The following is a 12,109-nucleotide window of genomic DNA, read 5'->3' as shown; positions in this document are numbered from 1 at the left end:
TCTAGCGCTTCCATGTCTTGAGCAAGTCCCCTTCCAGGGTTGTTGTAAGAAAAGACTGAAAACTCTTGTCAACTGTAGAGTGAGAGCTGCATGTTATTTATTATTATTTTATTCTGTCTCCCCCATTCCCAGGCTCTGAGTAGATGATCTTGCCTCCTACTTCTCAGAGAAAATAGATGCCTTCAGATGGGAATCCCTCATCTTCGCGACACCACACGGGCAGGCAACCTGCTGGCAGCTGCTCCATCTCTCCTTCTGCCACAGTAAAGAAGAGTCGGCTAACAAGGAGCCCCATCCCTCTCACTGAGCTCCAGCCAGCTCCTGTGGCTGCCTTAGGGATGCGTGCTCAGCTCCTTTTAATCTTCCTCTTTCATGCTTTGAACCTCCCCCCTCGGTTGCATCTTTTCATAGGGCATCACTGTGATCTAGAGTCTTCCATGAACACACACACACACATGCCTTAGGGAGCTGATGTGTTTTAGAGTCTCTCCAATGGTAGGGGGGCAGGCAGGAAGCTTTGGTGTGATCTTTTCAGTCCTGCAGATAAAAGGGACAGATTTTATGTTCTGGAGACACAGCCTTCAAAATGCGATGTTAGGTGTCTCGCTCCATCATTTAAATTGGTACTATTAACAGCACGAAGCTCCTGCAGAACTACACCCCCCCCCACCAACACCACAGCCCCCGCTAACCCCCCCGATATTATTGAGGGACCAGAGTTGCTGGTTCTTAAACTTTTTGTGCCCTGGAGCCCCTGGCGATCTGGAAAACACTCTCAGAAAAATACTAAATACATAAAGCAATATATATATATATATATATATTTGCACATACATGATTTACAAAGAAAACCAATTATATCAAAAGACAGTAATAAAATTGTTACACAGTTGTGATATAGTTAAATATTAACTTCTTTATAAAAGCACTGGAGAGAAAATGTAGAAGCAGATTCAATACTTACATAATTTCAAAGTAATGGTGAGCATAAAGGACACCGTAAAAAAAAATCTGTAACAACTGCTGTATCATAGAAATATCTGTAATTTTTATAGTGGAGAAGGACATAATACAACCCTTCATACTAGAGGCTCCAGACTCGCTGTCTGCCTGCGTAACTGAGATATGTGGGCATTTCAGCTCCACGGTCTGGAACAGAGAGACGTGAGTTTCCCCAGGCAGGGACACTACAGTCTGGGTTCTGTCCATGGTTCTTGGGACAGGAGTCCCTGGTTGGTCCACGAATGTGCTGTTTCCGCTGCCCAAGAGCTCTGAAGCCACCAGAGAGGTAGGAGCATGATTTCCCCTTGGGGTTGTGCCCCACAGGGGACCAGCTAGGAAGTGCCAGCTCCATGCTGGGGCGTTCTGCCAAAGTCCTGTATTTTTAGATTTTGGAAATGGGCTGGTTAAGACGCAGATTTCAGGAGGGCCTGCCAGGTCCCTCCACGCTAAACAGGGGGCCAAGGTCCCCGCTCTAGACTGCTTGGGCGCATCCTGGCCCTGGTGTCTCAGAGAAGTTACGGTGGCTCTGAAACCACGTCTGCCAAGCCAGGCTCGGGTCTGGCATTTTTATTTCCCCTCCTCGAGATCGGACGATCTTCGTCCTGCGGCCCCATCCCCAGTCGGACCTGAGCGCACGTCTCGGCACCGGCCCCGCACCGAGCCCGAATCCCCGCGCGCGCCGACGCCGGGCCGCGTGAAGCCGGGTCCCCTCGCCCGCGGCCGGCGGTCAGCTGGGGGGCCGGGCCCGCGGGGGCGCAGAGCCGCGTGTCCGCGAGTCCCGGGAGCAGCCCGGGGAGGGGTGCGCGTTTGCGGGACGTGCGTCCAGGCTTCGTCCCCACCCCGCGCACCCCGCTCTCTGTCCGGCTCCTCCGGCCCCGACCCTTTAAATGGACCAACCAGAGCCAAAGCCGGGGGGTTCCTGAGACCCCGGGTCGCCAGCCTCCGCGTCTCCGCCGGCCCCCCCCGCCCCCGGGGAGCCCCCGCGGGGGGCCGTCCCCGGGCGGGCGCGGAAGGCGGCGCGGCCGGCCCGGCCCCCCAGGGGAGCGCGGCGCGGCGCGGGGTGCGGGGAGCGCGCGGCGGGCCGGGGGCCGGGCGGGGAGGCGCCGCGCGCAGCCAATCGCCGGGCCGCCCCCTCCCCGCCGCCGGGAGCCGAGCGGAGCCGGGCGGGGGAGCCGGGCGCGGCGGCCGCGCAGGGATGGCGAGGGGCGGGGGGAGCCGAGCCGAGCGGAGACGGCCGCGGCGCTGCAGAGCGGCTGGGGCGGCGGCGCGGCTCCCGGCGCTCCCCCCGGCGCGCGCCCCGCGGCGGTGAGCGCCGGCCCCGGAGGCCCGAGCCATGGGCTGCATCGGCTCCCGGACCGTGGGTGGGTACCGCGCCCGCGCCCCGCCTCCCGCCGCGCCCGCGCCCCGGCGCCCCGGCCCGCGCGCCCCGGCCCCGCGCCCCCGGCCCCCGCGCCCCGCGGCGCCCCCGGGCGGCCTCCCGCCGGCCCCGCGCGCTCCCTCGGCGCGCCCCGGCTCCGGCCGGCGTCCCCCCGCGCGGCCCCGCGCCCCAGCGTCCCCGCCGCGTCCCCCGGCCCCGGGCCCTGCGCCCCGCGCCCGCGCCCCCCGCTTGGGACCCGGCCCGGGGCTCGGCCCCGCGCCCCACCCGCGCCCCCAGCCTCCCCGCGCGCCCGGGCCTCGGGCTCGGCCCCTTCTCGCGCCCGTGCCCGGCGCCGGCCTCCCCGCGGCTTTGTTCACGTGCGCGGCCCCCGGCGGGGGCGGCCGAGCCGGGCCTCGGGGCGCGCGGGGTGCTGGCCCCGAGGGCCCCGGGCCGGGCGGACTGAGGGGGGCGCCGAGCGGGGTCCCCGGGGCGCGGGCGGGGGACAGCGCGGCGGGGGGCTCCGCGCCCGCTCCCGGGAGGGTGGGGCGCGCGGGGCGCGGGAGCCCCGGGACCTGCCGGCACCTGTCAGCGGGGGCCGGCGGGGCGGGGCCGCCTCTTTATTTACCTTTCACTGGGGGAGGGAGGAGGCGCCTCCCCGGCCGGCTGCTGCCCTGCGCTCCGCCCGGCTGCCGCCCCCTTCACCCCATCCCAGGCACCCACCCCGCTCACAGCGCGGCACATCAATCCGGCCTCTCCCCAGCCCCCCGATTTCTGCCATTCTAACTCCCAGCTTCTCCCGCCCACACGCCCCAGTGACCTCAGGCTGAGAGAATAATTCGTGTTATTATTCCAAACAAACTCACTCTCCGGAAGCCTGATTTCTCGGAGACCCGATCGATTTCCATGGCTACCCCCGCCCCCTGCGCTCCCCTCGCGCCGGGTTCTCGCTCCCTGCCCCCCACGGCTCTGACTCAGCTCTCCCTCTTCTACAAAGGCCACCTCCCCTCCCTCGCCTTTCAACCGCTCTGCGCTCCCCCCTCCCTCTTGGAGATGTTCTCTGCCTGCCCCACGCCTGCTCCCAAGGCCCGGGGGGGGGGGGGCCGGCTCCCCCCTTCTGCCAGCCGCTGCCTTGGGCCTGACCCGCCTCTGGCTCCCCAGGTGCCCCGAGGTAGAAGCGACCCACTTTGGCGGGGCCCACCCTCCTGCCTGCCTGGTGCTGTGTGGCTGCTGCTGTGGACCTCCTCATGCCCCCACCCCGCGCCGCTCAGCGCCCCCCTTCTCAGGAGGAGGCCCCTAGCCTAAATGCAGAACCCCACAACTTTCTGCAGAAAGGGTGAGCCGGGTCAGCTGGCCCGCTGGGAGCCCGCCACAGCCTCCCGGTGGCTCTGCCCGGGTCCTCCAGGGGGGCCTCCCTCACCTTAAAATTGCCATCCCCTAGGCCTGCAGCTCCCTCGCCGGCCCCTGAATCCCGCCCACCCCTGCTTTTCCGTTGCCTTTGGTCTTCTTGACTTGAACCCCCATTCTTTCTGTTCCTATTTAAAAAGGGCCCCTCGCCCCTCCTGTTGGGTTCTGCTGTCCTGGCTTTGATCCCTCTCTCCTGTCCCCACAATTGGGGGAAACCATCCCTCTTCTTGCTGCCTCCGGGGGAACAGTCCCAACACCTGCCTCTGGGCTGCTAACCGATCCCCTTCCAGTCTGGAGGGTGTCTGGAGGGTCCAGCAGGAAGATACAGTGCCCCCCCCTGCCCCCCAAACACAAGCCCACGCCTGGGGAAGCTTCCCCTGGTGAGGCCCTGCTCTTGTTTGTTGTTTGTAGAAACCTGCTAGATGCTTCTGCCACACACTCCCACTTAGAAGCCTTGAGGTCCCTCAGGACAGCGTGGACATCTTTCCAGCCACTGACCCGTCCATTTAAACCACCACAACAAATAAGGCCGTAGAACACTTTTCCCCGCGTGCTATTCTTGCTTGAGCACAAATGGAATCTTTTGGTGCAGCGTGATTGTTCTTCTTACCAGCAGCTGGGGGAGAGGTGGGGTGCAAAAGGACAGGGGGGCTGTCAGGAGGAGGAGAGGTAGCTTGAGCAAAGGGAAGAGTTGCATCTGGCAGGGCTGACCCCCTCCTGTGAGTGAGGTGAAGGGAGCTGAAGGTGGAGCAACTAACCTCTGGCCACTTCAGGGAACGAGGTGATGGCCGTGGACTGGAAGGGCCTGAAGGATGTTGACCAAATCAACATGGACAGCACCAGCTCGCTGCACGGCAGCAGCCTCCACCGGCCGTCCACGGAGGTGAGACCCCCCTCTACCCAAAGACTCCAGGACCCCGCAACCACAGCCTCCCCACTGCCCGAGACTTGAGTTAGCGTCCCAACTCACAGGCCACTCCTGCTGGCTCCCTCAGACCCACACTCTCACAGGACATTTGGCCTTTGCTCGGGGTGCCAGCTGCCGTAACCCCGTAACCTCAGGGCAATGCACCCCACTTCACGGCCTTCCAGAAGCCCCTCTGAGGAATTGGGGGGAGTACTTGCATTCCTAGAAATTGCAAGACACCCGCTTCTTTTCCTCTCCCCTCACAGCAAACCCGAACGGATTTCTCCTGGGATGGCATCAATGTGAGTGCAGCACCCCCACACCTGCCCAGCCCCCTGGATTCTCTTCTTTATATTCTCCCTCAGCCTGTCCATAGAGCCCAGTGCTCCCAGCCTCCAGCAGGCACGGAGGGCCTCAGGCTCTCTGTCTACCTCCACCTTTCCTAGGGTGGGGGGTAGGGACTCCGGCGTGTAATGCTTTTCCTGTCACCGGCCCTGGCGTGTCCTCCCCCTGAGATCAAGCACTCTCCACATGTAAAGCGCTCTGAACCCTCTTAGTCCTCTCCCTCTCCTCCTGTGTCCGCTCCCCCAGCTCTCCATGGAGGACACCACTTCCATTCTCCCGAAGCTTAAGCGGAACTCCAACGCCTACGGCATCGGAGCCCTGGCCAAGTCATCATTCTCAGGTGAGCCTCCTGCTCCGGGCGCCATCCAGACAGGAGCCTCCCTGCTCCTCAGGCCTGAAGAAGACCCTCATCTCTGTACCCCTGACCTGTTTGCCCTTCTGCCTGCCATGCCCATCCTCCTGGCTGCCCCCCACGTGGAGTCCTAGGGCACACCTGCCCTGCTGGGATGGCATCCCCTGGGGTCCGGGTGGGTGTGTAGGGGGCGCTTGGGGTGGGCGTTGCACCTGTTCTGGAGGATGTGGCAATGTCTGACCCCTCAGGGATTTCGAGGAGCATGAAGGACCACGTGACGAAGCCTACTGCCATGGGGCAAGGCCGGGTGGCACACATGATTGAGTGGCAGGGCTGGGGGAAGGCCCCTGCCATTCAGCCGCAGCACAGCCACGAAGCTGTGCGCAGGGACACGGATGCCTACTCGGACCTCAGCGACGGCGAGAAGGAGGCGCGCTTCCTGGCAGGTACTTGTTCCCTGGACCCTCGGGAGACACGGCTGTGGGATGACCAGAGGCTGCCCCACCCCCAATGGCAGGATGTGTCTGCCCACACCACGACCCCTGGGCTTTACTGCCCAGTCAGCTCCAATTTCAAGTATTTTGAACTGGGCATCCTGATACGAGCCCTCAAACTTACTTTTATTATCATCTGAGAAACCGGGGAGAGCTACACAGGGTTGAGGGCCCCCCTGTCCCGCATGCCTTCTCTCCTGCATACGGGGCTGTCCAACCCTGGCCTCTTTCAGGCCAGACCTTGGGCTGGGGAAGGACTTCTTGGACTTGTACTGGTGTTTCATCAGGGGGAAAAAAGGCAGGTCTTGGGGTCCCTTCCTCCTCTGTCCTTGCACCAAGTAGTCTTGGATTCACTTCCTGGGCTCAGTTCTCGTGACAGATACGAGCCAAGGCTCCTGGGTGAGGAAGGGTGGCGGGTAGAAGAGGCCCCGTCCCAGGAACCCACAGGTAGAAGGCACTCATGCACCCACACGGTGGCCAGACCCTAGTGGCAGGTCTCAACAAGACGGCTGGGGAGAGTGGGGGGTCTGAGAGAGGGGAGGGGAGCGGTCGTCAGTGGGGAGGGGAGACAAACATGGGGGTAGGCAGCCGGCAAAGTAAGAGTCAACCTGCTTTGCTAGAACAGGAGCCTCCAGATCTACCCACCCTCACTATTCTCTCCTCTTCCCCTCCTTTGAATCTCTTCAACTGTCCATATTAGTGTGGACCCACGATCCCATGATGCTCCTTTGAAGATGCTCTGTTGACCTTGCGCCTGCCTCTCACCACCGCCCCCCCGACCCCCAGTCTAGAGTCCTCTGTCCTTGATGGCCTAGCAGTGGCTACCATTCCTAGAAACTGCCAAAGGCAAATTTCTGGAAGTCCCTAACTTCAATCCCTTAGTCCGTCTCACTGGAAGACCCTAAATCTGGCCTCTGGGAAGTCCCCCAGGATTTTTCCTTGTTTCTGGGAATATGCAAGGACTGTGTTGTCCAGTACAGTCACCACTGGCCACGGGTGGCTACTGAGAACTTGACGTGTGACTGGTCTGAATGGAGTTGTGCTTGCTGCACCTATAGCGCAGCAGCTGATTTCAAAGACTTTCTGTGAAGAAAAGAATGTAAAATATCTCATTACCTTTTACATCGGTTCTATGCTGAATTGAACATCTTTTTATATATTGAGTTAACATAAGATATTTAAAAAATTAATTTCACCGACTTTTCATTTCCTTTAATATGGCTACTTGAAAATTTAAAATTGCATGGGTGACTTCTTCCTTTTTCTATTGAACAGCACCACACTGTCCCCGCACCCCAGTGCCGCCAAGGGCCCCCCGGGGTACCTTGTGGTAACTGTCTTTCTCCTCCCAGGAGTCATGGAGCAGTTTGCCATCTCCGAGGCCACGCTCATGGCCTGGTCTTCCATGGATGGCGAGGACATGAGTGTCAACTCCACCCAGGAGCCGCTGGGCTGCAACTATAGCGACAACTACCAGGAGCTGATGGAGAGTCAGGGTGAGGGATGGTTCCAGAATCCAACCCTGAAGGCTGAGAGACCGCCCCGTCCACATATGCTCCCTCCACTCATCTCTGTCCCGAGACCTTCTGTCCACTCCGCTTCTAAACCGTCCTTCCTCTGTGTCGACCCCCTAGTTCTCTGCGCTGGGGGTCCTGCCTTGGCTCTTCTGTGCACGCCCCTGACCGTCATGATCTCTTTACAGATGCCCTGGCTCAAGGACCCATGGACGGATGGCCTCACTCCTACGTGTCCCAGGGCATGTACTGTCTGGGGTCCTCGGATGCCTGGGAAGCGAGCGACCAGTCCCTCATTGCCTCTCCCGCCACAGGATCCTATCTTGGCCCTGCATTTGATGACTCGCAGCCGAGCTTGCACGAGATGGGACCTTCCCACCCTGCCTCGGGATACTCTACTCAGGAGCCTCCGCCTTTGCTGGGGGGAGACACTGACTGGGCTCCGGGGGTGGGCGAGGTGGACCTGGCCAGGGGCGCTTCCGAGGAGGAGAAGAGGCCCTTGGCCCCCGAGGAAGAGGAGGACGCAGGATGCAGGGACCTGGAGTCCCTCTCGCCGCGAGAAGACCCCGAGATGTCCACTGCTCTCAGCCGGAAGGTGTCTGACGTCACATCCTCAGGTGTGCAGTCCTTTGACGAGGAGGAGGGTGAGGCCAACAACTAGCTTCCTCCGCGCACGCCCTGCCTTCCACTCCCCGCGGAGGGGATGGCTGCAGCAGCACCCGCCCGCCCCAGCAGCACAGCCGAGACTGGGCTGCCAGTCCTCGCCAGGAAGCCGGGCCAGGACGGACGTCACCCAGGCTCCCACCCGAGGAGCCCCGGGTCCGGAACTGAGACCCGGGCACCTGGGTGGCTGTGGACGTGGCTTGGCTGCGGGCTCCGGGGCCTGCGAGGACGGAGCTCCGCATGTGTCCTGAGATGCAGGTGGCCGTCGACTGGATCTCAGTTCTTCACTCCCTGATTTTGTCTTCCAGGAGCCTTGCCTGTGGCTGTCCAAATGCCTCCTTCCTCCATGTCACTCTTGCTTTTCCCGGCTCTGTTTTCTCTGCCGGTGGCCCCCACTCATCTCCAGCGAGGAACAGACCTCAGGGCCTGTTGGACCTGGCCTGACGGCTCGGGGGAGGCCACGTCTCCCTAGGGGGTGTTGAGGCTGCCCTCTGAGGGTAACTTGGCTTCTGCGTTCTGAGCCACGGCGTGTGGCCGCGAGGCGGGGGCGCAAAGGTGATGCTGTCCTCGGAGGCCTGTCCAGAGGCCGGAAAGGCACCGCTCAGGCCAAGACCAAACATGGCCGCTTGTTGCGGGATCTCCAGCCTCCAGGGCTGAACGGAGGATGCTGAGTCTGCGGGGAAGGACCCGGCTGGGGCTGGCTCCTCCAGTTCCGTTTCATTTTTCTGCCTTCTTCCTCCCCCTGCTGCGGAGCCCCGGGCCCCCGAGGGGTGACATGGAAGGCGTGTGTTCCGGCCAAAGGGGATCATGAGTGCTGTGTCTCCCTCCATACCCTGCCCCCCAATTCTCTGGAGCTGTTTACACTTTTCTCTTTGCCTTTTCTACATTTTTATAACTTCTTGGGGACTCAGGGTTGAGCGGGGTGGAGGGAGGAGTCGGTGCTGCCAGGCCTGGCCCGGGTGGGTCGTGTGCTGAGGGGCAACGCGGGCATCGGCGCTTACGCCCCTCCTTTAGCTTCTCCTGGGAGACCCCCTCCCCCCGCCCCAGGCTCCTGCAGGGGAGCGACGGGGATGAGCATGCTTCCTTCCAGAACGAGGGACAGTGAGGCATAAGCTCCTGACACTGCTGGTCCCCCACACCCTGTGTCCATTCTGGCGGGGACTTCTCTGCAGTATGTGAAAGTGCAACAGTTCCCTAAGAGATCCTGACAGCAGGCAGGGGTTTGGGGGTGAGCAGGCCAGCACGCTGCTGCAGGGGTACCCCTTTGCTAGCCCTGGGCATGGGGAGAATCTGGGGAAACTGGAGCCAAAGGGTTCATTGACCCCGCTTTCCCTCATTTCTTGCGCATGCCCGAGGCTCCAGGCCCCAGGTCTCTGTCCTACCCACACTTTGTCAGGGGTCATTGCTTCATCCTTTGCTGGAAGGGAGCACTCTCGCCCTCTTCCTGACCCTGGGTGCAAACGCACCCCCTCTTCCAGGCCCCAGACTGCTGCTGCTTTGGAACAAAGAGGTGGAGAGTTGGGGGTGGTCGTCTCCATCTGTGACCCTGCTCCCCACCTCGAGGTCACACTGTCATGCACTGTGCATGACACTGAACACAACCGAGGCAGGGCCCCAGGTCTTCCTGGGAAGGGACAATGGCTGCCGTGGGGTCGGTTCTTGGGGGTGACGTGGAGCAGACGCAGTGAGGCGGGAGGAGAGTCACTTCCCTGCTCTGAAGCCGTCTCTGTGAATCTGGCGCTGTGATTGAGCCCGTGGCCCAACTCTGGAGGCCCCCGACTTCCAGGAGCCCCGGGGAGCCAGCTGGCACCCCCTCGTTCCAGCTGCTGACCCTGGCCCTGGACAGCTGCCTCGGCCCCTGGAGTTTCGCCCTCCTCCCGTGGGGTCCCTGCGCCCTTGCCTTGCCCATCTGTTCTCCCCACATAGCCTCATTTCGTCTTAGTCTTAACACCCTTCATGCCCCATATTCCAGCCCACGAGTGGGTTCGCTCATTATAGTTCCTTTTGCTCAGGGCCCTGGAGTTAAGGAAGCAGCTCTCCTCTCTCCCTCCTTTTTCCTCTCCCCGCCTTCCCCAGGAAGCCACGGGGTCCTGCAGAAAGGCAAGAAAGCGGAAGGCATGTGGTAGAGGTCACTGGCCAGCGCAGGCTGGCATCCCCAGGGTGCCAGCCTCCACAGAACAGAGGCCAGGTGGGGTCTGCATTATGCAAGGAACCCCCCCTTCCACAGGAGAGGGAGCTGGCTTGGGAGCCTTTTAGGGCTCTTCTGGAGGAACCGCCTCTCTGGTGCTGGGGGCAGGGCGCATGGGGTTCGCTTATAGCCTATTTTAGGGGGAGGGGAGGGGCATGTACAGGAAGAGGCTGTGGGGGGTGGGGGGCTGCTTCTCCTCTGGGGTGACAGGCTGTGCAGCACGTATTTCAACAGTCCCAGAACAGGGCTGTGTTTCTACTGTCAATGAACCTGCTCTTGCTAAATGATTTTCTTTGGGGGGGGGCACTATCATTTTCAATTTACTTTATTAAAGGAAAATCCGAATCTCCAATTCCTCCCCTTCCATTGCCCCCACCTCACCCCCTCACCTTCCTTCTTATCTCTGTGTGAAGGAGGGACTCTCGGTGAATGAGTTTATTCCCCTCGCCCAGCCCCCACCTCTACACCCCCATACTCAGGTGTGGGGGACAGCCTTTGTATGGCCAGTCTTCGCATGTTTTCTTAATGTGACACCCCCACCCCAGGCCCAAGAGAGACTCTATGACATATATTACAGAGAGAATTATATATAAATACGATTATTATAGATTATATACAGGTGGGCACGGGCTCGAATGCCCACTGCCAGCGCCTCCCCAGGCCTCAGCCTCTCTCTCGGGCTGGGGTGGGTCCTGTTGGAGCAGGCTGTGGGCTGCGAGCTGCAGCATAAACAATGTGGTAGCATCCCTTGCTGTGAGCGTCTTATTTGGGGGATGAAAGACACTGGACACAGGGGAGGGGAAGGGACAGTGGGGGGGTGGTATGGCTAAGCCAGGCATGAGAGGAGTGAAGAGAAAGGCCCTGGGTGCAGGCCCAGGGGCTCGTGGCACTGGGGCAGCTTAGGAGCCTGTGGGCTAATGGCAGGCGCCCTGGGGCTCGTTTGGGAGGATGAGGATCTGAGTTTCCCAAGGGGAGGATCATCAAGCTGGTCTGCTTCCTGGATAGTGAACCCCCAAGAGCTAGCCAACGAAGGGCCGGGGTCCGGGTGAGCCTGTGGCCTGGCTGCCTTGGGTCTTGGTTCTTGGTGGAGAAGCCTGAGCAGGTTTGCTGCAGGCAGAGCTGGCTGCTGGGCAGGGCAGGCGGTGATTGCAGTGGGGAGAGAGGAGCGGTTTTCTGGGTAGTGACCTGGGAACTGGAGGGTGTGGGGGCACAGGGTGATAGGGGTTTCTGGCGGAGCCTCTGGGACAGGGTGGGCAGCATGGCTGAGGGGGGCAAAGGCACCTTCTGCAGGGAAGCTTCTGACCTCTCGTCTAGGTCACGTCCAGGGTGGTCTTTTTATTCACATTTCACTGCTTAAATTGGACCAAGGAGGGGAAATGGGATGGGCCTTTCGAGGCCCTTTGCCTCGGAACAGACATGAGACACCCCAATGGGGCCTGGAGGCAAATGTCAGGGAGAGGACAGGAGCAGGAGGGAGCATGTGGGGGGAGTCCGGGAGGAGGGGCAGGGGGCTGCTCGTGAGCCAGGCCACAAGGCACTCCTGTCTCTTGTACTATGGCACGCACAGGGCCAGCCATCCGGACCTCCCACCACCACTGCTGTGGACACTGAGGGGCGGAATCTGGGCAAGGCCAGGAAAGTGCTGGGATGAGAGTCCTGGAGAGCCACGGAGGGAGGGGTGGGGAGGCAGTGTTCCCACCACCCAGCAGGAGCCCTCAGGAAACCCACAGAATACCAAGGCCCTTCACTGGTCAGACCCACCTGCCTGCCTGGGGGTGGGGAGCAGCGGCCTGGATAATTGATCCTACCCAGACTCCACCCCTCTAAGATTATCACATTCCCAGAGAGGGCTGGGCTGCTGGTCTCTTCAGGACGTGCTCTGT

The 12,109-nt window shown here is 61.2% G+C and overlaps 1 protein-coding gene across 2 annotated transcripts; it reads left to right on the top strand.

Moving 5' to 3' along the window:
- Window positions 1–2,335: 2,335 nt before the first annotated feature.
- Window positions 2,336–8,378, top strand: FAM131B (family with sequence similarity 131 member B; the record flags this gene model as incomplete). Of its 2 annotated transcripts, XM_084230082.1 has the most annotated exons (7): window positions 2,336–2,363; window positions 4,537–4,646; window positions 4,937–4,972; window positions 5,262–5,355; window positions 5,616–5,813; window positions 7,214–7,357; window positions 7,564–8,378. In XM_084230082.1, the coding sequence occupies 7 exons, from the start codon at window positions 2,336–2,338 to the stop codon at window positions 8,034–8,036; spliced, it is 1,083 nt and encodes a 360-aa protein (XP_084086208.1). In that variant the 3' UTR covers window positions 8,037–8,378. The 2 variants fall into 2 exon arrangements, with proteins under 2 accessions (XP_084086208.1, XP_084086209.1); XM_084230083.1 differs by lacking the exon at window positions 4,937–4,972.
- Between the last annotated feature and the right edge of the window lie 3,731 nt (window positions 8,379–12,109).

Source organism: Talpa europaea, assembly GCF_964194135.1.
Source record: "Talpa europaea genome assembly, chromosome: 3".
Lineage (NCBI taxonomy): Eukaryota > Metazoa > Chordata > Mammalia > Eulipotyphla > Talpidae > Talpa > Talpa europaea.
This window is presented reverse-complemented; position numbering and strand designations above follow the sequence as displayed.